General features: G+C 45.3%; 1 protein-coding gene across 1 annotated transcript; it reads left to right on the top strand.

The window, feature by feature from the left end:
- The first annotated feature begins 24,207 nt into the window (after positions 1-24,207).
- LOC123065428 (probable calcium-binding protein CML14) lies at positions 24,208-25,217 on the top strand. The gene has a single exon (XM_044488706.1). It carries the CDS (start codon positions 24,212-24,214, stop codon positions 24,977-24,979), a length of 768 nt encoding a protein of 255 aa, XP_044344641.1. The 5' UTR covers positions 24,208-24,211; the 3' UTR covers positions 24,980-25,217.
- The last annotated feature ends 447 nt before the right edge of the window (positions 25,218-25,664 follow it).

Raw genomic sequence — 25,664 nt, 5'->3', positions numbered from 1 at the left:
ATCCAGAGGACTTGGAGTGCAATCAAGAAGCAGCTGAGGACTCCATGAGATAGGAGGGCGCCCCCCTATAGAGCGCGCCCCCTGTCTCGTGGGCCCCTCGGGCATCCACCGACGTACTTCTTCCTTCTATATAAACCTACGTACCCCAAAAACATCCAGGGAGCAGAAGAAACACAATTTCCACCGCCATAACCTTCTGTATCCGTGAGATCCCATCTTGGAGCCTTCACCGGTGTTCTGCCGGAGGGGGAATCCACCATGGAGGGCTTCTACATCAACATCCTTGCCCCTCTGATGAGTTGTGAGTAGTTTACCACAGACCTACGGGTCCATAGTTATTAGCTAGATGGCTTCTTCTCTCTTTTTGGATCTCAATACAATGTTCTCCCCCTCTCTTGTGGAGATCTATTCGATGTAAACTCTTTTTGCGGTGTGTTTGTCGAGATCCGATGAATTGTGGGTTTATGATCAAGTTTATCTATGAATAATATTTGAATCTCCTCTAAATTCTTTTATGTATGATTGAGTTATCTTTGCAAGTCTCTTCGAATTATCAGTTTGGTTTGGCCTACTAGATTGATCTTTCTTGCCATGGGAGAAGTGCTTAGCTTTGGGTTCAATCTTGCGGTGTCCTTACCCAGTGACAGAAAGGGTTGCAAGGCACGTATTGTATTGTTGCCATCGAGGATAACAAGATGGGGTTTATATCATATTGCTTGAGTTTATCCCTCTACATCATGTCATCTTGCTTAATGTGTTACACTATTCTTATGAGCTTAATACTCTAGATGCAGGTAGGAGTCGATCGATGTGTGGAGTAATAGTAGTAGATGCAGGCAGGAGTCGGTCTACTTGTTGCGGACGTGATGCCTATATACATGATCATTCCTAGATAATATCATAATTATTCGCTTTTCTATCAATTGCTCGATAGTAATTTGTTGACCCGCCGTAATACTTATGCTATCTTGAGAGAAGCCACTAGTGAAACCTATGCCCCCCGGATCTATCTCTTATCATATTTGCTTCCAATCTACTTTTATTTGCATCTTTACTTTTTGCATCTATATTATAAAATACCAAAAATATATTTATCTTATCATACTATCTTTATTAGATCTCACTTTCGCAAGTGGCCGTGAAGGGATTGACAACCCCTTTATTGCGTTGGTTGTGAGTTCTTTGTGTGTTTGTGTAGGTGTGTGGGACTTTTGAGTAGCCTCCTACTAGATTGATACCTTGGTTCTCAAAAACTGAGGGAAATATTTACGCTACTATTGCTGCATCACCCTTTCCTCTTCAAGGAAAACCAACGCAAGCTCAAGACGTAGCATCCCCTTCAAATTTTCTTTAGGATCACGCGATTAGTTTTTTTTTGTTGGTTCTTAGCTCTTTTCATCCGGTGCATTTTCTCGTCAAGTCGATTCGACCTCCTTGTTTTCGCAAGATCAATCCTTAGTTGTTTTCTTTTCCCACCCGCCCACCCCTTTTCTTCTCGGAGTCGGAGTCCGTAATCGAGTATTGATCCTACTCGTGCGAAGCTTTTGGTTTCTTTCAACCGGTGTTTTCTCTTCAAGATATTCGTCGGTTCCCGCTTCCAAGTTACCTTTGTTTTTGCCGCCCTCCCACCCTTTTTCTTCCCGGAGTCCAAGTCTCTTTCGACCATCAATTTCATTCGTGCGGAGCCTCTTTAGTCTTTCGTCAATTGCTTCAACTGGTGAATTCTCGTTTTGTTCGACATTCTCTATCTCTTCTCTGGTGGACTCAATTCGTGTTTTTCGGGTTGATCATATTCTTTTCATTGGATCAAGTGTTCTCCTTGCTCGTTTGCCTCTCACCATTCAATCCTTCCGGAGTGCTCAAGACATCTTAGGAGATTCGTCTGTGTTCCAATTAATTCGAGGTTGTCACCTCATTCAAATATTTCAAGTGTTCTGGTGCATCATCTATCTCTTCAACAATCCTTTTTCGACGGTGTTTTTCTTTTAATGGGCCCTAACCCACAGGTCTTTTCCCAGGATCTTACCTGACTCTTCTAATTCTCCCATAGTTATTTTCAATTTTTTTTCAAGTGTGACGTAAGAATGAATTCCATCAGTCAGATGCCATCTCCAAGATCGCTTTCAAATTCTTTTCATCTTTGGTTCAACCCTTACTCTTTTCATTCTCCCGGAGTATCTCAGTAATTTTGTTGGTGTTTTCCGTCGTCATTTGAAGAACGAAGAAGAGTTTTTCCTCTAAATCACGTCTGTTCTCTCGAAGATTCGCGGTTCTAGCTTCATGTTATCCTCTCGAATTATTCCATTTGTCAGATATTCCTTTTCTTACCCATCCGAAGTATGTCAGAAGTTGTTTTCCCGTTTCTTTTCACCAGAGGCCATCATTCCAGAAGAATTCTTTGTCCTCACATTTCAGCTACCGTTATCCAATTATCTTGGTGCTTCGTTCAAGTGTTCTTTATCAGCTCATGATATCTTTGTTCTTTTGCATCTCCCCTCTAGCATATTGGTTCTTCTAATTCTTCCTGGTGATTCATTTTCTTTCATCAGTCATTTTCGAATTCTTACGGTGGTTCATTCAAGATTCTTTTCCTTGATTATCATTTTAATCCTTTCATTCTTTCGAATCCTAACGGTGGTTCATTGAAGACCTTCCTATATGTGGCGGCATATACTCCTCAATCCTTTTCATGGGGAATAAGTTGCATGCCAAATCCGGTTGACATCAATTAAATTTGATGAGGATAAGCATAACGTAATTCTAACTCTTAGTTCATCATCGTCAAGTAATCCCTTTTCTTCGGAGTTTGTTCTCGATGAATAAATTCTAGTTCCAAGTGTTTTCATCTTTTCTTTTCCGGAGTTCAAATTTCCTCGACCATTTCGTTGGAACCTCCATCTAAATCATCGCAAGGCTTGAATCTTTATTCTTTCATCCTTCATTTCTATATCATCATCCTTTTGTCACCGGAGTTCTTCATGGTGGTTCTTCATGATTTAATTCATTCTTCAAGAGTTCATCAAGATTTTGTTGGAGGAGTTCAAGTATCTTTTCTTCTCGCGTCTCAAAGTGCAATTAATTCTCCGTATTCTTCTTAAGTGGAGTTTTGCATTTTCTTCGTTACGCTCAGCTATTCAGACATTTGGTTGTGGTATAATTTCACCTCAAGTTTTGAGATGTTTTTGATAAGTCCACAACAAGCTTATTCTTTTGTTGTTGATTTTCTCAACAACTCCGTTCAATCCTTCCTTCTAAGTTATTTTCATTCCATTCTTTCAGTTCTTCCGGAGGCACTGCGTTGTTCATCTCATCAAGTGCCATCTCATCTTGTGAAGTTATGTTCTATTCCTTCCATTTTCAGCTGGAGTGCTGCCCAAATTCTTCCATTCTTATTCCTTTCCTATCTTGTTCTAACTGGAGTGGTTTCAGAATCTATCTTTTTCTTGAGCTTTTCATTCTCTTCATATTCACCGTTCATCTTTTCTACCCGAATGCTCTCGACTTTGTTCATCTTTTCTCTTGCGTTCTTACTTCACCTCTTCCTCTTTATCTTCCATCTTGTTCCTAAGATCTCGGGACGAGATCTCTTGTTAGTGGAGGAGAGTTGATACACCCCGGAATCCGATGAGCCAGGTGTCTAACAGTTATTCGTCGTCGTTGCCATGTCATTTGCCCGCGTGTTGTATTTTGCCACGTCATCATCTGCATTTCATCTACATGTTTTTTAAAACTTGCATCCGTTCGGGTTCCCCTGGTTCTCTCCGTTGTTTGTTCTGTGCCCAACAACACTCGCGCGCGCCCGTCGCCCCTCTCAGACCTTGTTTCATGAGTGGGATAAAAACGTTCTCAGAATGGGCCGAGATTTGCCGAGTAGCCTTGGTATATCAACGGTAGACCGCCCGTCAAATTTCGTTCCATTTGAAGGTCGTTTGATGCCCCAATGGTTAACCGAGTTAACCGAAAACCCCTTCTCTTTGCAGCCCAACACCTCTTCACAAAGCCCACCTAGCCCATCTAACTCCCCTCCATGCTCTCCGCCGTTCGATCACAATCATGTGGGCGAAAACCGCTCCTCATTTGGACACTCCTAGCTCCCTCTACCTATAAATAAACACCTCCCCTCCCCCGAAAAATCTCGCAGTCCAAACCCTAGCCTTCCTCTTCCTCGCGCCGCCGAACGTGTCCACTCGCGCTGGACATGTCCACCGTCCCGCAACCACGTCGCTCCGGCCAATCCTGTGGCGCCACATCGTCGTCGCCGCCGCCCTCCACCACTCCCGCACCGCCACGTCGCCGCCGCCAGCGCCCCACTTCGCCGCGCCACCCGGGGCCCAGATCTGGCCAGCCCCGGGCCGAACCGGGCTGCGCCGGGCCCGTCCTCCGCCGCCGCTCGCCCGCTCTGGCTCCCGGCCGCGCCGCCGCCCGCCGCCGTGCCTCGCCGCCTTCGCCGCCCCTCCGCTCCCACGCCGCCACTGGCCGCCTCGCCGGCGAGCGCCGCCGCCCTGACGCCCCGTGAGATCCGCGCCCCGCGCTGGCGCCCCTCCGCCATCCGCCGCTGCCTCCATGCGCCTCCGGTCACCGCCCCGCCGCCCGTCGCCGTTCGCCACGCCGCCCGAGCGCCCCGCGCCTCCGGTCGCTGCCCCGCCGCCCGTCACCGTTCGTCGCCGGAGTCCGACACCCCGCCGTCTCGAGCTCCGCCGGATCCGGCGAGATCCAAGAGAAGGCCGACCGCCGCGCCCGATCCGCTACTCCAACCCGATCCGCGGCCCCAACCCGATCCACTCCGCGAGGTGGTTATTTTTTCTCTGTCCCTGGAAAATCACATCATGTGCATATGTTTGCCCTGCCATATTTTCTTGCTCGTTGCTCCGTTTTTGCGTGCATGATATGTCGAACTGTTCATTTTGAGACGATCTTCATTTCATTCCACTGTGCCATGCTTGTTTGAGTTCATCTTGATGCCTTAATCATCGTTGCAAGAGTGCTATATGATGTTAACCTGCTAAGACTGTTATAACTTGCTGTTTGGTCATTTTCGTTGCGTTTTGTGTGTGCATCCTTTGGGCATGATGTCTACATGTTTTAGGAGCATATTCATGCCATCTTTACAGGGGTGCAATCCATGTATTTTTGTGTGCCTTGTGGTGAGTGCATAAAGCTTGTGAAGTGGGCTACTTGTTGTTACCGTTTTACTAGGCTGAATCTGTTATATCATGATAATATTTAAATCTGCATCTACAAGTAATTCTATGCATAATCTGGAGATGTTCACTAAGGATGTTTTATTCTACATGTTATGCTCTATCCATCCATGACCTTTGTTGCAATTATGGCCTGATTTAGCTTGTTGTTATCATGCTCCGAACTTGCTAAATAATGTTTGTCAGCCTATTAACATGAAGTTCAGTTTTGCCATGTGTCTTGCTAGTGATCCATGCACCCTATGACTATGCTCTTGCCAAGTTTAGCTCCATAAATGTGCCTTCTTACTGTTGGTCACATTGCTATGCCATGTATTGCTGTTTGGTGAGTTGTACAAGCTCACCAACATGCCTACTTATCATTGTTCCTGCCATGTCTGAATCTGTCATATCATTTGCCATGTTTGCATGGATGCTACCATCTTTTCTGTCGATCTTTGGAATAACTTCAGTAAGGGTGTTTTGTTAATTGCTTTTACTAATAGCATTCCATGCCTTTTTTTTGCCATTATAAGTTCCTGTAGCATGTTATTTGATAGCTCTAAACATTGCAACCTGATGTTATTTCTGCCATGTCCAGTGATTTCTGCCAAGTCTGTGAATCTGTTATTATTTGCAATTTTGCCATGACATTTTGAGCATGTTCTAGTGATTTCTGGAGATAGCTCAGTGTTCATGTTTTGTAATGCTTTATCTGTACAGCATGTCCATGCCTTTTGTTTTCATGTTGATGTGCTGTAGTATATTATTTTGGTGCTTTCTAGATGCCTAGTTACTGTTTTGGGCATCTTGTCCTTTATACTTGTTTCATGTGTATGTGTTGAACCGTTGCTCCGTTTTGAGTGTGCTCTATATGAAACTTGCTTAATTTGGCATATAGTTTCATGTTACCTTGTTGCATCCATGTTTTTAATGTGTTTGCTTGATGTTTGTATGCATTTTGCATCAATGTCATGTTTAACTTGTTTTGCTCATATCTTCTAGGCCGTAGCTTCGAATTAAATGAACTTTATATGTAACTTGACTAGAATTTTGTGTAGATCATCTTGGTGCATTTTAACTTGCTGTTTAACAATTTGAACCTAAGGTTTACTCAGATCTGGACCAATTTCGAAATTGCATATGAGGAGTTACCGGATTTGTTATATGTTGTTTCCGGCCTCATTTAAACTTGCTTTGATATGTTGCTCTTGTATGCATCATCTCTTGCCATGAGTAGCATCATATAGCCTTTGTCATGCATCATACTTGGTTGAGCATCATGTCTTGTCTATGTGTTGTGTGTTTACCTTGTTGTTTGCTTCTTTCTGGATGTGCTCCTTCTCGTTAGTTCCTGTTTTGTTGCGATTGTGAGGATCCGTTCGTCTACGCTTGGTTCGTCTTCGTGGCTTCATCCTCTTCATGGTCTCGTTCTTATTCCTACCGGGATTTCAGGCAAGATGACCGTTACCCTGGATCTCACTACTATCATTGATATGCTAGTTGCTTCGTTCTATCGCTATGCCTGCTACCTATCACTTGCTCTTCAGGCCTCCCAAATTGCATGGCAGCCTCTAACCTTTTCATCCTTCCTAGAAACCATTGCTTGGCTATCTTACCGCTTTGCTCTGCCCTTCTTATAGCATTGCTAGTTGCAGGTGAAGATAAAGTTTGTTCCATGTTGGAACATGAATATTTCGGGATATCACAATATATCTTATTTAATTAATGCATCTATATACTTGGTAAAGGGTGGAAGGCTCGGCCTTATGCCTGGTGTTTTGTTCCACTCTTGTCTCCCTAGTTTCCGTCATACCGGTGTTATGTTCCTTGATTTTGCGTTCCTTACGCGGTTGGGTGATTTATGGGACCCCCTTGACAGTTCGCTTTGAATAAAACTCCTCCAGCAAGGCCCAACCTTGGTTTTACCATTTGCCACCTAAGCCTTTTTCCCTTGGGTTTCCGGAGCCCAAGGGTCATCTTTATTTACCCCCCCCCCCCGGGCCAGTGCTCGTCGTGACTATTGGTCCAACCTGTCAGCCGTCGGTGGCCACCAGGGGCAACTCTGGGCTGGCCTACCGGAAGTTTGGACAATCCGGTGTGCCCTAAGAACGAGATATGTGCAGCTCCTATCAGGATTTGTCGGCACATTCGGGCGGCTTTGCTGGTCTTGTTTTACCATTGTCGAAATGTCTTGTAACCGGGATTCCGAGTCTGATCGGGTCTTCCTGGGAGAAGGAATGTCCTTCGTTGACCGTGAGAGCTTGTGATGGGCTAAGTTGGGACACCCCTGCAGGGTATTATCTTTTGAAAGCCATGCCCGCAGTTATGTGATAGATGGGAATTTGTTAATATCCGGTTGTAGAGAACTTGACACCAGATTCGAATTAAAACGCATCAACCATGTGTGTAGCTGTGATGGTCTCTTTTCGGTAGAGTCAGGGAAGTGAACACGGTTTGGGTTATGTCTGAACGTAAGTAGTTTCAGGATCACTTCTTGATCATTGCTAGCTTCACGACCGTTCCGCTGCTTCTCTTCTCGCTCTTATTTGCGTATGTTAGCCACCATATATGCTTAGTCGCTGCTGCAACCTCACCACTTATCCACTCCTTTACCCATTAAGCTTTGCTAGTCTTGATACCCATGGTAATGGGATTGCTGAGTCCTCGTGGCTCACAGATTACTACAACAACAGTTGCAGGTACAGGTTATGCGATGATCATGACACGAGAGCGATGCTTGTTTGTTTTGGAGTTCTTCTTCTACTTCTTCTTTGATCAGGGGATAGGTTCCGGGTCGGCAGCCTGGGCTAGCAGGGTGGATGTGGTTTGAGTTTCTGTTTGTGTTTCATCCGTAGTCGGGTGTTGCTCATATGTATGATGTTGTTGTATTAATGTGGCATTGTATGCCTCTTGTATGTATCCCCAACTATTATGTAATGGTACGATGTAATGATATCCACCTTGCAAAAGCGTCTCCAATATGTGCTTCTATCCTTGGTGGGATCTTCGAGTTCCTTTAGGATAGGGTCGCATATTGGGCGTGACACCTAAGGTGTATCAATCTGTGGGAGGTGTAGGATGAAGATGGTCTCTCTCAAACAACCCTGCAACCAAATAACAAAGAGTCTCTTGTGTCCCCAACAAACCCAATACAATGGAAAATTGTATAGGTGCACTAGTTCGGCGAAGAGATGGTGATTCAAGTGCAATATGGATGGTAGATATGAGTATTTGTAATCTGAAAATATATAAACAGCAAGGTAACAAGTGGTAAAAGTGAGCGTAAACGGTATTGCAATGCTAGGAAACAAGGCCTAAGGTTCATACTTTCACTAGTGCAAGTTCTCTCAACAATAATAACATAATTGGATCATATAACTATCCCTCAACATGCAACAAAGAGTCACTACAAAGTCACTAATAGAAGAGAACAAACGAAGAGATTATTGTAGGGTATGAAACCACTTCAAAGTTATCCTTTCTGATCGATCTATTCAAGAGTCCGTAGTAAAATAACATGAAGCTATTATTTCTGTTTGATCTATCATAGAGTTCGTACTAGAATAACACCTTAAGACACAAATCAACCAAAACCCTAATGTCACCTAGATACTCCAGTGTCACCTCAAGTATCCGTGGGCATGATTATATGATATGCATCACACAATCTCAGATTCGTCTATTCAACCAACACAGAGTACTTCAAAGAGTGCCCCAAAGTTTCTACCGAAGAGTCGAGACGAAAACGTGTGCCGACCCCTATGCATAAGTTCACAAGGTCACTGAACCCGCAAGTTTATCACCAAAACGTACATCAAGTAGATCATGTGAATATCCCATTGTCACCATAGATAAGTGCATGCAAGACATACATCAAGTGTTCTCAAATCCTTAAAGACTCAATCCAATAAGATAACTTCAAAGGGAAAACTCAATCCATTACAAGAGAGTAGAGGGGGAGAAACATCATAAGATCCAACTATAATAGCAAAGCTCGCGGTACATCAAGATCGTGCCAAATCAAGAACACGAGAGAGAGAGAGAGAGAGATTAAACACGTAGCTACTAGTACATACCCTCAGCCCCGAGGGTGAACTACTCCCTCCTTGTCATGGAGGGTGCCAGGATGATGAAGATGGCCACAGGTGAGGGGTCCCCCCTCCGGCAGGGTGCCGGAACAGGGTCTTGATTGGTTTTTGGTGGCTACAGAGGCTTGCGGCGGCGGAACTCCCGATCTATTGTGCCCTCGGATGTGTTTGGGGTATATGGATATATATATATAGGCGAAAGAAGTCGGTCAGGGGAGCAATGAGGGGCCCACGAGGGTGGGGGGCGCGCCCTGGACCCTCGTGGCTTCCTCGAAGCTTCCCTCACGTCTACTCCAAGTCTCCTGGATTGCGTCTATTCCAAAAGTAACTCTCCCGAAGATTTCATTCCGTTTGGACTCTGTTTGGTATTCCTTTTCTTCGAAACACTGAAATAGGCAAGAAAACAGCAATTTGGGCTAGGCCTCCGGTTAATAGGTTAGTCCCAAAAATAATATAGAAGTGTATAATAAAGCCCATTAAACATCCAAAACAGGTAATATAATAGCATGGAACAATCAAAAATTATAGATACGTAGGAGACGTATCAGTCGCCGGAGTTAGCTAGGGTGCTGCCCCGTGAGGAAAACACGTCGTGACAATGGACCATCAGGGGAAATGATTTTAGGCGATGATTCCTATTTCGTCACCAGGGTTTTGGTTACTAAATAGATGAAATTTTGTTTTGTCTCCCCAAGAAGCCACTAGGGCAACCATATTCTCCTCACACCCTCGCAAATGTAAGATGTCATGATTCTACTAGTGGTGCCCTTGAAGGCGGCGACCGAACCTTTACAAACAAGGTTGGGTTTCTCTCCACAACTTAACTGGAGGCTACCAACACCACCATGAAGCTTCACCACAATGGATTGTGGCTCTGAGGTGACCTTTTCCGTCTAGGGTGCACAAATACCCAAGATTAATAATATATGCAAGGGATTAGTGGGGGATTCAAATATCTCTTGGTGGAAGTGTAGATTGAGACTCCAAACCCTAGAACAACAAGTTTTGTTGGCTAGGGAGAGAGATCGGGCAAAAATGGAGCGTAGGGCAACAATGGAGCTTGGGGGGATAAGACGTAAGTCTTCTTAGGGAAGAAGACCCCCTTTATATAGGTGGGACAAATCCAGTCGTTATCTTCCCACAAGTCGCACACAAGCAGTACTACCGCTTAGGGGATCAGGGGCCTCATCTACTGCGGATCCCCTGTGGCCACCGTGATCACAGCCACGCCGCTGGCAATGGTGGCTGGCGTGCTATTGTCACCAGAGGCCCCCTGTTCGGAGGCTGGACGTCAGTCAGCGGGTAAGTGTTATCCCCGGGCTCTTTATACCTTCAATGGGTACCATAGATGATGAAGATCATCCCACGATCATCCCCATGGACGCATCTACATCTCCTACAACACCACTTGGACCAATGACAAGAGCACGCGCAAGAGCTCTCGAAACCGAGGTGACATCATTCCTCTCACAACTCCATTTCGAATCACATGAGACATGGCTACTACCTCAAACGGAGACGCTTTGCATACTCAGGTACCAAGGAGTTAGCAATGAAGAAGCTAGGAACCAAGGAGAATCAGAAGCGGAAGACATTTGCGAAGACGGAGAGGAAAACAGCCAAGTCCCAGGCTGGCCGGACGATTCGGCCGAGGGCCCGGACGATCCGGACCCCGGTCCGGACGATCCGGATAACTCGTGCAAAGACACCCAAAGCTGGACCCTCAACTCGGATCATCCGGACGAGCACCCAGATCATCCAGACAACAGCCGGACATCCAGACCCCACCCGGACATCAGGGCCAACGCGCCACCGCCTGCGTCATCAACTCATCTGGGCCGTCACCCGGATCATCCGGACAGATCCCGGATCATCCGGCTCCCCACCCGGATCATCCGGACCCCGCGTGCATGCGCATGTTGGGCTAAGGCCCATGTGCCCCTTTGCCCCCTTAGCCTATATATAGGACTCCTCCACCTCTCTTCTAGACTCAGCATTGTGATAGCTCATATTTTGATATAGAGCCTTGCTCATCCATCCGGATCTACTCCATCGTGAGCGACCGACACCTCTTCGGAGAAGATCCTTGTTGGATTCAAGACCCCCTCTCGGAGAAGACCCTCTTCAAGACCTCCTCTCGGAGAAGAACCGGTTACCCTATGTATCGTCCTTTGTTGGATTTGGATCTTGTATCACTTTGTGTCTCGATGATCTAGCGCATGTGTGAATATATTCTTGTTGGTTGAGTGTTTTCTCGTGTTTTCCCCTCGTTCTCCTTCTCGTGTTCTTCGTGTTCTTGGTAGGATTCCCCTCCAAACGTGAAAGATCAGCCTCTAGGGTTCTACCCTACATCATCTTGGTATCAGAGCCACGTTGATCTCATTTTTGGAGCCCCACCCTTTGTTTTCTAGCTTGATTATGTTGATTTCGTCCTAAATCCAAAAACCCCCACCAAAAATAGCCCCAATTTTTTTTGTGATTTGTTGGTTTTGATGATGTTTTGTTGATTTTGATCCGTGGATTCGTTCTGTAACTCGTGGATCTTGCCTTTTCCCACCATCTCACCCTCGAAATCCATCCAAAATCCATGAAATCTTCGAATTTATCCCCATTTTTCAGTTCATCCCGAGGAAATCTCGTGCGCAGTTGACATGCCCGGATCATCCGGATCCTGACCCGGATCATCCGGACCCGCCCGGAGCATCCGATTCCTCGCCCGGGTTATCCGGCTTCCTCTGCCGAAACTGCATTTTCTGCAGTTTTTGCCCACCGCCGCCTACACCTCCGCACACCCCACTTCGACCACCACCACCTTAACTCCGCCAACCCCACGACATACCACACCGTACCACCATTCGATTTTGGGTTCGAGAATTTTAGTTGTGGCTTCCGTGTCCTATTGTGTTTCTGCTATATAGGTACGGCGCGACTTCAACATCACCACCGCTCATCTTTGTCGACTATTCATCATCGCTACAGACGGTAACCTCGACGACATCTTTGTCTACACCTTGCCATTGCATTGATAACCACCATAGCCTTACTTTTGTGTTGCTTACCCATCGAGACTAGCCTCTGAGTATTGCCGGCAACGTGACTTGTGCACATTAGTGATCATACTCTCCATAAGCATATACCATATCATCGTGGTACATATCTTGATATCATCTCTTGTGTCACAAAGTTGTCATCGCATACACAATTGCTATCTTGGTTCGTGAAGTTTTTCATGAGAAAAGAGCTCAAAAGTTAAAGAGCCAAACAAGCCTTTAAGCAAAAGAGAAAGATAAGCAAAGAGCTTATAAGCAAGAACCATAGCATCATACTACTTTAAGATTGTCATATCCGATCATCTTGGATCATATCATCGAAATACCATACATATAGCATACTTGGGATGGAGGTCGTTGCATTTTTGCTTAGTAGGTTGTGCACAAGTTCCATATCCGCCTATTGTGCAATCGTGCTAGCGTCTCTCTAGTGTTGTGCAACAAGAGCATTTTCGTGGACTCCACATTTTGGCTCATTTTTTGTTTGCACAACCCCACTTATCTATTTTGCGTGTGTGTTTTCGTGTACCACTACTTGCTTGGTCTAATTGTTGCATTTGCGAATTTGCAAATCCTTTTCGAAATCTTTGAGTCTAACTAACAATTGCATCAAATTTTGTGCCCCCATCCTAACCGAGCTCCACCATAAGCTTTTACTTGTGTAGGTGTGAGAACCGACAAGAATCGGTACCAATTGTGTTATTTCATTGTCCACATTTGAGTGATCTTTGATCCATCTTAAATATCGGTCAAGGTACATTTGGTATAAGTTCTTCTCTTTCTCCCACTCACATTTTTGCTTGGAATGACAGATAGGCCGAGTTTTTCTACCAACCCACTCTTCATCGAGCAAGACGATGACATGCCATCATACGTCACCAAGAGCCACCTCTTTGGTGCACAACGAGCGTTGCATCAAGAGCAACAAGCAATGAGCGACCACATTGACAATCTCGCCACCGACTTGCAACTCTCCGAGCAACGAATAAGAGACTACCCTGACAACAAGCTCGACGCTCACAAGCAAGAGAACGATGCAAGAATGGACGAGATCCGTGCCTTGTTGGTGAACCGACATTCTTCCACTTCTTCATCCTCAAGACAGAGCCGTTCGAGTCGACACACCGACGACACCTTCTCCGGCTCAAGTACACCGACATCGAACACTCTACGACGAGCCGCGCATCAAGACCGTCATGCATCTTGCAATCCTCTACACGACAATAATTCGCAAGAGCAAGTCGACGAGCAAGCACATCGTTATCAACCAAACCAAGTTCCTCTTGCACAAGCTCAAGAACAACAACGTCAATGTCACCAAGAGGAAGAGCGAGCGCGACAACATCAAGATGAACAAGATGCTGAGGCTCAACGTCTTCAACAACAACAACGTGAAACACAAGCTCTTGAGGCGCAACGTGCCCTTCAAGAATCAAGTCGAACCATTGCCAAACGGAACTACGATAGGCGCAATCAAGAGGAAGCACTTCGCGAAGAAATCCAAGAGCGGAACTACCAACCAAGAGTGCAATGTCAAGTTCCTCAACCTCCTCCACAAGCTCGACAAGCTCCTCCACAACCTAAAGTTCAACAAGAGCAAGACGACTATGGATATCCTCCGCACCAAGAGCAACATGAGATTGATAATCATCCACGTCAAGGGCGTCATCATCACCCTCGAGCCCAACACAATAAAGAGCAATGCTACGGCAAGCTAAAGTTCACCATGCCCAAGTTCAATGGAAGCAATGATCCCGAAGAGTACCTATCATGGGCATTGAAGGTTGACAAAATCTTTCATTTGCACAACTATGAGGAAGAGAAGAAGATCTCTATGGCATCACTTGAGTTCCAAGACTATGTGCTCATATGGTGGGGACAAGTCCTTGAGCACCGAGAAGCAAGAGGTGAACCACCAATCACCACTTGGGCTCGAATGAAAGATGTCATGCGAGCACGTTTTGTGCCCACCTACTACAACCGCGATCTCTTCAAGAAGTTCCAACTACTCAAGCAAGGAACAAAGGGTGTTGAAGAATAATATAAGGAAATGTAGATAGCCATGATAAGAGCCAATGTCACGGAAGATGATGAGCAAACTATGGCACGCTTCTTGAATGGCCTCAATCATCCCATCAAGAAGATTGCCGACTTCCAACCCTACTCCAACCTCATTGAGCTCGTGCATCAAGCTACCAATGCTGAACGTCAAGGGCAAGATGACTTCAAGTATGCCAAGTACTCATCCAAGACCTATGACTTCTCCAACAACCAAGCTTCAACGACTCCAACAACTTGTACCTCATCCAAGCCATCTACAAGAAACGACGACAAGTCGAGTTAGAAGAAAACTTCGACAACCTCAAGTTGTCCTCCTCCTACTACAAGCAACTCCAAGCCGCGCGCTTCATCATCAACTCCAACCGATGAGACCGTCAAGACAAGCTCCTTCAAGTGTTTCACTTGCGGTGACCAAGGCCACAAGTCCTTTCAGTGTACCAACAAGCGCACCATGATCCTCAATGATGATGGAACCTATGACTCCATGAGTGAAGAGGAAATGGAAGCCCTTGAGCAATTGTCCATGCACCAGAGCGTGAATGAAGATGAAGATGATCAAGTCTTTTGTGATGAGGTTTCGAACCCCGCTCTTGTTGTCTCCAAAGTCTTGACTCTTCAACATCAACAAGACGAAGACCAAAGATGCCACATCTTCCACACAAAGGCCGGCATCAATGGAAGGTCCGTCAAGGTCATCATCGATGGAGGTAGTTGTCACAACTTGGCAAGTGAAGAACTACGCTCCAAGCTCCAATTTGTCAAGATGAAGCACCCGCACCCATACAACGTCCAATGGCTAAGCGATTTTGGCACTATACAAGTTGAGCATACGGTCCAAGTCTCCTTCAAAATTGGAGCATATGAAGACACTTTGGAGTGTGATTTCATCCCGATGTCCATTTTCCACCTCCTTCTTGGTCGGCCATGGCAATTTGACGATAGCGTCATCCACAACGGGCGTACCAATCACTATAGCTTCAAGGTGAAAGGGAAGGAATATGTGGTACGACCTATGTCTCCTAGTCAAGTGATCGCGGACAAGCAAGCCACCCTTCGTGAAGAAAATAGTGAGAGAGTGATCCACCCAAAAGAGAGTGAGAGCCACAAGCCAAAACTGAGTAATTGCATGATGAGCGACAAGAAAAACTTCGTCCTATTTGCCACCAAAAGTGAGATGAGAGAAGTGTGTGAGAACCCATCTAGTGCTATGCACTTTGTCCTTGTGTGCAAATATGAGTCACCAAAAACTAACACCTCTCACGATCTACCTTTAGTGTTGTCTTCTCTTTTGCAGGAATTCCAAGATGTTTTCCCCAATGAGCTACCTCCGGGTCTACCTCCACTACGAGGCATTGAGCACCGAATCGACCTCATCCCCGGAGCACCTCTACCTAACAAAGCTCCCTACCGCATCAACCCCGAGGAAACTAAGGAGATCCAATGACAAGTGCAACAACTAATCGACAACGGTCAAGTACGTGAAAGTTTGAGCCCTTGTGCTGTTCCGGTCATACTAGTTCCAAAGAAATACGGTACTTATAGAATGGTTTCCGATTGCCGTCCCATAAATGCTATCACCATTAGATATCGCTATCCTATCCCACGCATAGATGATATGCTTGATGAGCTTAGCGGAGCCGCCATTTTCTCTAAGATTGATCTTAAGAGTGGCTACTATCAAATACGCATCCAAGAAGGTGATGAACGGAAAACCGCATTTAAGACCAAATTTGGCTTATATGAATGGCTAGTTATGCCAATGGGTTTATCCGAAGCACCCGGTACTTTCATGCGAGTCATGCACTTTGTTCTTCGTCCCTATATTAGTGTATTTGTCATGGTCTATTTTGATGATATCCTTGTATTTAGCAAATTCCTCAAAGAGCATGTCACCCATCTTAGAACCGTGTTGCAAACCCTTAGGAAAGAGCGCCTTTATGCTAATGTGGAAAATTGCCTTTTTGGTGTTGATAAGCTTGTCTTCTTGGGTTTTGTTGTGTCCTCTAAGGGTGTTCATGTAGACGAATCTAAGATAAATGCTATTAAAACTTGGCCCCAACCAACCAACTTGCAACAAGTGCGTAGTTTTCTTGGTTTAGCCGGTTTCTATCGTCACTTTGTGAAGGATTTTAGCACCATTGCTACTCCTTTACATTCTTTGAGTAAGAAAAATGCACCTTTTGTTTGGGGACCATCCCAAAATACCGCATTTAATGAGCTTAAGAATTTACTTACTCATGCTCCCGTGCTTGCTTTACCCAACTTCGACAAACCCTTTGAGATTCACTGTAATGCTAGCGGTAACGGCATAGGAGGTGTGTTAACGCAAGAGAAGCGTCCCATAGCATACTTTAGTGAAAAACTTTTCGGAGCGCAACTCAATTACCCCATCTATGACAAAGAGCTATATGCTTTAGTGCGAGTTTTGCGTGAATGGGAACATTATCTTCACCCTCATGAATTCATCATTCATACCGATCATGGAACGCTTAAGTACTTAAAAGGACAAACTAAGTTGAACAAGCGTCATGCAAAATGGAGTGAATTCATCGAGTCATTTCCTTATGTCATCAAGTACATCAAGGGTAAGGAAAACATAGTGGAGAATGCCCTTTCCCGCATATGCACGCTTGTCACTAAACTTGAATTGAATGTTATTCGCTTTGAGAACATAAAATACTTGTATGCGAATGATCCTACCTTTGCTATTCCTTATGCTAAGTGTTTGGCGCATACATCTTGGGAACGATATTACATCAAGGATGATTATATTATGAGAGCTAACAAACTTTGCATTCCCGAGTCTTCTCTTCGTTTGCTCCTTTTGCAAAGGCTCATGGAGGTGGACTCATGGGACACTTTGGATGTGACAAGACATTTGCCACGCTCTCCAAGAACTACTTTTGGCTCAAGATGTTCCACGACGTCTCACGCTTCACCAACCGATGCTCTACATGTCGCAAAGCTAAGTCAGAAGCTCAATCCCAAGGTATTTACATGCCTCTTCCTATTCCTTATCAACCTTGGGAAGACATTAGCATGGACTTTGTACTTGGTTTGCCTGGGACTCAAAATGGAAAGGATTCCGTGTTTGTTGTTGTGGACCGATTCTCTAAAATGGCTCATTTTATACCATGCAACAAGATAGACGATGCTTCACATATTGCCAATATCTTTTGCAGGGAAATCTTGCGTCTACATGGAGTGACCAAGATGATCATCTCAGACCGCGACGTCGAGTTCTTGAGTTACTTTTGGAAAACTCTATGCGCCAAGCTCGGAATCAAGCTCTTGTTCTCCTTGTTATACCATCCCCAAAACGACGGCCAAACGGAGGTGACGAACCGTAAACTCTCCACTCTACTTCGCGTGTTGATCAAGAGGAACATCAAGGAGTGGGAGGATTGTCTACCCATCACCGAGTACGCCTACAACCGCGCAAGACATTCGACTACCGGCAAGTCCCCCTTCGAGATCATACACGGCTTCAATCCATTGTCCCCTTTGGACATTCTACCTCTTTCACTACAAGAGCGCACCAACATGGACGCGAGTGCACGAGCAAGCTACCTCAAGAAGATGCATGAAGATATAAGGCACACCATCGAGCGCCAAGTATAATGACTCGTGACCAAGCTCAACATCAACAAGCAACCATGATATTCAACATTGGAGATCTCGTGTGGCTACACCTTCGCAAGGACCGCTTCCCTAAAGAACGCAAGTCCAAACTTCTACCACGAGCCGATGGACCCTTCAAGGTGCTAGCACGCTGTAGGATCAAAAGTATGTCTAGAGGGGGGTGATTAGACTACTTGACCAATTAAAAATCTAGCCTTTCCCAATTTTAGTTCTTGGCAGATTTTAGCAACTTAGCACAAGTCAAGCAATCTCAATACAATTCAAGCAAGCATCCAAAGAGTATATGAGAAGCGGAAAGTAAAGCATGCAACTTACAAGAAAGTAAAGGGATGAGATTGGAGTGTGCAAACGCAATTGGAGACACGGATGTTTTTGGTGTGGTTCTGATAGGTGGTGCTATCGTACACCCACGTTGATGGAGACTTCAACCCACGAAGGGTAACGGTTGCGCGAGTCCACGGAGGGCTCCACCCACGAAGGGTCCACGAAGAAGCAACCTTGTCTATCCCACCATGGCCATCGCTCACGAAGGACTTGCCTCACTAGGGTAGATCTTCACGAAGTAGCCGATCTCCTTGCCCTTACAAACTCCTTGGTTCAACTCCACAATCTTGACGGAGGCTCCCAAGTGATACTAACCAATCTAGGAGACACCACTCTCCAAAAGGTAATAGATGGTGTGTTGTTGATGAACTCCTTGCTCTTGTGCTTCAAATGATAGTCTCCTCAACACTCAACTCTCTCTCATAGGATTGGATTTGGTAGAAAGAAGATTTGGGTGGAAAGTAACTTGGGGAACGCTAGAGATCAAGATTCATATGGTTGGATTGGAATATCTTGGTCTCAACACATGAGTAGGTGGTTCTCTCTCAGAAAATGAATGCTGGAAGTATAGGCACGTTCTGATGGCTTTCCTAACGAATGAGGAGAGGGTGGAGGGGTATATATAGCCTCCACACAAAATCTAACCATTACACACAATTCACCAAACTCGGTGGGACCGAATCAGAAAACTTGGTCGGACCGATTTAGTTCATAATGTGACCGTTAGGCATTTCGATGGGACCGACACGTCAACTCGGTGGGACCGATATCATTAGGGTTAGAGCATAACCTAATCTCGGTTTGACCGATTACACAAACTCGGTGGGACCAACTTTGGTAATGAGCAAACCAGGGAGTTGGTCAGGCAAACTCGATGGGACCGATTCGCTCATCTCGGTGGGACTGAAACATTACAAAAAGGAAATAGGGAGTTTGCATTGCAAACTTGGTGGGACCGATCGCTCATCTCGATTAGACCAAAACGTTACGAAGGGAAACAGGGAGTTTGCAATCCACTCTCGGTGAGATCGAGATCCCTATCAGTTAGACCGAAGTGAATAGGGTTTCTGGCAGTGGCTATGTCAAGTGAAATCGGTGGGGCCGAGTTTGACTTTTGGTTTGGGACATATGTGGATATAAGAAAGTGGTTGTGGGATTTTGAAGCATATCACTAAGCATTTTGAGCAAGCAAGCCATTTAGCAACACCTCATCCCCTTTTAATAGTATTGGCTTTCCTATGGACTCAATGTGATCTTGGATCACTGAAATAGAAAATCTAGAGTCTTGAACTTTAGAGCTTGAGCCAATCCTTTGTCCTTAGCATTTTGAGGGGTCCACATTCCTAATCCATGTCATGCCAATCATTGAACTTTCCTGAAATATTTATCTTGAAATAGCATTAGTTGAATGAGCTATATATTGTTAATCATTACCAAAATCACCCAGGGATAGTTGCACTTTCACACGCTACAACAACAACAGCTTACAAGATTGACCTCCCGAGCGACAAGTACAACGTGAGCGACATCTTCAATGTCAAAGACCTCTCGCCATACCATGGTGATGAAGATTTCGATCCGAGGTCGGATCTTTCCCAAGTGGGGGGGGGGGAGATGATGTGGAGCATCCCACGATCATCCCCATGGATGCATCTACATCTCCTACAACACCAATTGGACCAATGACAAGAGCATGTGCAAGAGCTCTCGAAACCAAGGTGACATCACTCCTATCAAAACTCCCTTTCAAATCACACGAGACATGGCTACTACCTCAAACGGAGATGCTTTGCATACTTAGGTACCAAGGAGTTATCCATGGAGAAGCTAGGAAGCAAGGAGAATTGGAAGCGGAAGACATATGCGAAGACGGAGAGGAAAATAGCCAAGTCCCAGGCTGGCCGGACAATCCAGACGAGGGCCCAGACGATCTGAACAGAGCCTGGACGATCCGAACCCCGGTCCGGACGATCCGGATAACTCGCACAAAGACACTCGAAGCTGGATCCTCAAGCCGGATCATCCGTACGAGCACCCGGATCATCCAGACAACAGCCTGACATCCGGACCCCCACCCGGACATCCGGGCCAACGCCGCCAACGCCTGCATCATCAACTCATCTGGGTTGTCACCCTGATCATCCGAACAGAGCCCGGATCATCCGGCTCCCCACCCGGATCATCCGAACCCCGCTTGCGTGCGCGTGTTGGGCTGAGGCCCACGTACCCCTTCGCCCCCTTAGCCTATATAAAAGACTCCACCTCTCTTCTAGACTCAACATTGTGATAGCTCATATTTTGAGATAGAGCCTTGCTCATCCATTCGGATCTACTCCATCGCGAGGGACTGACACCTCTTCGGAGAAGATCCTTGTTGGATTCAAGACCTCCTCTCGGAGAAGACCCTCTTCAAGACCTCCTCTCAGAGAAGAACCGGTTACCCTATGTATCGTCCTTTGTTGGATTCGGATCTTGTATCACTTTGTGTCTCGATGATCTAGCGCATGTGTGACTATATTCTTGTTGGTTGAGTGTTTTCTCGTGTTTTCCCCTCGTTCCCCCTCTCGTGTTCTTCGTGTTCTTGGTAGGATTCCCCTCCAAACGTGAAAGATCGGCCTCTAGGGTTCTACCCTACATCAATAGAGCTTTATAGAAATTCATCCTTTTCTAAGAGGTCCCATCATGGAGCAAGTAGAGGCTGTCGAAGTTGAGGGCGAGGCCATGACAAATTGTCCACATTTTTGCTATGAATTTTTTCAGACCATGGCATAGTGCTATTCACTTTTTAGAGATATTTTGCCATGTGTTTTCTCTAATTTTTACCATATATTACAAACCTCTAATTAGAGATCATAGGGAATTCTTTTTATTTTTGCAACAATGGCAAAAAATCACTTTACCATGGGACCATGGAAATTTAAGTTCATGGAGCATGGGAAATGTAGTTCATGGGTCTTGACCTTTCCTACTATATGAATACATACATGGAAAATTTACCTTTATTAATATGGCTAATTTACTTATACCTCCTTGGAAAATTAATTTACTTTTTTATTGCCATGGCAAATTCTATTTTTTATTTACCATGCCAAATTTACTTTTCATTACCATGGCAAATTTTATTTTTTATTTACCATGCAAATATACTTTTACATAGATGTTAACTTTACGCGCTCATGGCAATCTTTTCTTGTCATGACAATTTAACTTTTGTGTAAACATAAAATTGAAAGAATAAAATTTGAATATGCATTTATCATGGCAATTTTGGTAATTTTTGGTGTTATTTCAAATATACGGCAATTTTATTACATGAAAAATGGAAATTTTGATTAAAAAAATGCCATGGAAAATTTGAATACGCATTTGGCATGGCAATTTTTTATCATTTTTTTACTTCACATACATGGCAAATTTCTTATATAAAAGCATGGCAATTTCGATATAAACACCATGGCAAATTTGAATATGCATTTGCCATGGAAATTTTGATAATTTTTCTGTGTTATTTTCACTTATTTCCATGAAATTTTGCTTTGATTTTTCTATGCTAATTTTTACTTTTTTCACCATGGCAAATTAACTTTTTTTATTGCCATGGCAGATTTTCCTTTTCTTGCACGACAATTTTAGTTTAACATACATGGGAAATTTACTTTTGTCGCTCATGACATATTTACTTTTATGGAGCATGGGAAGTTTAATTTTTATTTTGCCATGGCAAAAATACTTTTCATCCATGGTAATCTTTGCCTTTTCCACCGTTCATGGGATTTCTTTTGCGTTTACTTTGCAAAAAACATGACAATTAGTACTAAATAAGAAATGGCAAGTTTTGCCTTTTGTTTTTCCACATGATGGCAAATTTTAACCCACATTTTTCTTTTTAATGTATATAGTAAAAATATCATACGAATTTGTTTAATCCACAATTTCTTGCCACCATGTATAGATGAAAATTTGCCATGAACTTTCTCTTTAGTGACTTTTTCACAAAAAAATATCCTTTTGACCATGGAAAATTTTGCTTATAAAGACGAAGCCTTTTGGTTTGAACCATTGGGATTTAGTAGTAGCTTGTTTGTCACTCCATCTCTAACGAAAAATTCATCTTTCAGTTTATTTTTTTGGACATTTGCAAAAAATTATAGCATGGCAAATCTAGGCATTATTAGTCACAACCAAAACCGGGATTTCTAGTCACACTAAAAACTGGGCCAAACTAGGCCTTATTTAGTCACAGCCAAAAAATACCTATATGGGAGCTATACGAGGGTGTTCGCGCTGGGGCGGTCATGGCAGACTTTGGCGGCGGCGGACCGGACGATGTCCAAGTGTGGCAGCAAGCCCCAGCATGGGCGTGGAGGAGCGCCGGCAGATTCATCCTCCGGCGATGAAGATCGGATGGTGGCGAACGAGGGAGCTCTGAGGGCAGCTACAATTGGGGCGCTAGGCACAAAACCCTGTCCGTTACACCAAAGATCCCACCCATTTTCTTCCTATTACCAGTCAAACCCAGGATTCATGCTTGCATCGACGCAACCTCTTGCCTCGGGCGCTAGACCTTTTTTCCTTCTGTGCCATGACTCAGACTCGGCCGTATAAGCGCCTCTATCTTGTCATTAGCGTTGGACGACAAGATGCTAACAGCTGCTGCTACAAGATTATCTTTATTTTTATTTTCTTATCCGCCCATGCAAGCACGATGCATTGGACATGCCCTGACGAGCTGCGCACGAGAGGGCTCAGATGATGGCGGCAGTGGTGGGCTGTGTGCTCGATTGGATTCGACGCATGAGAGAGAGAAAGAAAAGGCGAAGGAAGGACACGTCATGCAAGTCAATGATGTCTGGTCCTTAGACATGGCTTCCCAAAAATTCTTGTCCATGAAACTCTACAAGTCAATGATGGGGGAGGGCACATCACACAACATCTTCATGATGATATGGAAATCTGCCAGCCGTCTCAGGCACAAAATCTTCTTCTGGCTACTACTGCATGACAGAATTAGCACAAGGAATATGATTAAACGAAGAAACATGCATATGAAAGACTACAAATGTGCACTATGCGCTGATGCAACACAGGAAACAATATCACATCTTTTCTGGAGCTGCCCATTCACTTGGTTCTGCTGGAGCTCGATCATCTCCCACAGAAGCAAAGGCATCTCCACTTTTGATGAAGTGCACCTCTTAAAGGACAGATTACCAGAAAACATTGCGATGGATGATCAGAAATGATAAAATCTTCAGGAGAGCACCACCTCAAGTGAGACTCATGGAAATTCTACCTCAAAGGACTCTAGACTACTAAGATTAGAGCTAAGCAGGCTAAGGCAGAATAGATCAATTCTTGGATAGAACAATACTTGTAATTTAATTTTTCATGTTTGATTGAACTGGTATTGGGTGATCCTTGTTGGACTAGGTTTGTACATATTTTATATTAATGAAAATACCGTAGAACTATTTTTCTTCGGTTCCGGCTAAAAAAAAGTGATGCAAGCACGGGCCTGGCTTCGAGATACGCCCGATTCCTGGGTATCCGCGAGCCTGGCTCGGAGGCCTCTTTTGCATCTGTCGGGCCAGGCTGACAAGGCCACCCATGCCACCAAACACGCTCGATTCTGCATGTCGGGTGCGAGCCAAGAAATCAAACACGCCTCTAGGAGCTATGTACGCGATGGATGAAGACTTACCTTACGTTCGTGTGTATGCTGTCTCCTACGGCCAGTCGATAGGGCACCAGAACGTGCACATAAGGATAAGGACCTCAGGTTTCGAACTTGCATCTTGCATGCACCCATATATAGAGATAATAAGAGTCTAAAATTAGTGCAGCGAGACAGCAAAGGTGAAAAATGAAACGGCCTCGTCATCAGAAGTTGAAAACGAGATCCCGACGGAAAGAATGGTCAGATCTCGTGGCCAAGCCACGCAACATGCAGAGCCACCGCCCCGCCCCCGAAGACCACGTCCGAGAAGAAAGCAGAAGCGCACGAGCCCAACCAACCACCAGGGCGCGCACGGCGGCGACGAGGACAACCGCCAGCCCTGCGAGACGCTCGGCATTCATGTCCGTCCCCTCCGACTCCGGCCAGGAGACACCGCCCTTGGCGACCGAGGGCGGTCGGGCGCGCCTCCAGGACGAGCAGCTGGGGCAGCTCCGGGAGCTCTTCCTCCGCTTCGACCTCGACGGCGACGGCAGTCTCACCAAGCTCGAGATAGCCGCGCTTCTCCGCTCGCTCGGTCTCCGCCCCGCCGCGGGGGACGAGATCCACACCCTCATCGCCTCCATGGACGTCGACGGCAACGGCACCGTGGAGTTCGACGAGCTAACCTCTTCCCTCTCGCAGCTGCTCCTCGGGCCCGGCCGCTCCTCCGTCGCCGTTGACCACGAGCAGCTCGCCGAGGCCTTCCGCGCCTTCGACCGCGACGGCAACGGATACATCTCCGCCGCCGAGCTCGCGCGCTCCATGGCGCAAATGGGGCACCCCATCTGCTACGCGGAGCTCACCGACATGATGCGCGAGGCCGACACCGACGGCGACGGCTCCATTAGCTTTGAGGAGTTCACCGCCATCATGGCCAAGTCCGCCGTCGAATTTCTCGGCCTCGCCGCGTTGTGAGCGAGGATGAAGGGATTCCTCCGCTCCCTCCGGTTAGAGCCTCGTGGGCTTGTCCTCTGTTTGTAAATTAGTCCATTCGCCTTTCTTTTTATCATTTCTGCAAATATAATACATACACATTTAAATCGCGTTGTATTGAATGTGTCACTGTAAATAGATCTAACGTTTTTTTTAGAACGGAGGCACCTGCCTGGCCTTAGAAAGGTCCTTGCAGTTAAGGAGGTGACCGACAAGCAGTACTCCCTCCGTCCAGAGTAATTGTGTCGACTTTATACTAATTTTAGAAAAAGTTGTACTAAGAACTTTATACTAACTTTAATATAAAATTGTACTAAGCTTAAGACATTTATTTTGAAACGGAAAAAATACTAAATAAACAACAAGATAAAGATATTGGGGTACAAGGCCGCAGCCCAAAGACGCGGGGCAGCGCAAAGCCCAGACTAGACACCAAAGATGGCTGATGGCCTAGCCTAGAATAGATCTAATGTTGCTATAGTGAATATTTGATTTGAAATTCGCATCTAGAAAATAAGAATGCAATTGCTGAGAAAATAGGAACATGAATTGCCCACATTGCTGTGTAGAAACTTTGATTTTGGAACAAGAATTGTTGTGTCTTCAGTAGTAAAATGGTCCCTTTAGGGGTGGATCAATCAATCAGCTGCTCGCTCGTTAAGGTTAA

This window comes from Triticum aestivum, chromosome 3B (assembly GCF_018294505.1).
Source record: "Triticum aestivum cultivar Chinese Spring chromosome 3B, IWGSC CS RefSeq v2.1, whole genome shotgun sequence".
NCBI lineage: Eukaryota > Viridiplantae > Streptophyta > Magnoliopsida > Poales > Poaceae > Triticum > Triticum aestivum.
This window is presented reverse-complemented; position numbering and strand designations above follow the sequence as displayed.

What these genes read in the sequence shown, in the direction of transcription:
- LOC123065428 (XM_044488706.1), top strand. Translation starts at nt 24,212, where the DNA reads ATGAAACGGCCTCGTCATCAGAAGTTGAAAACGAGATCCCGACGGAAA.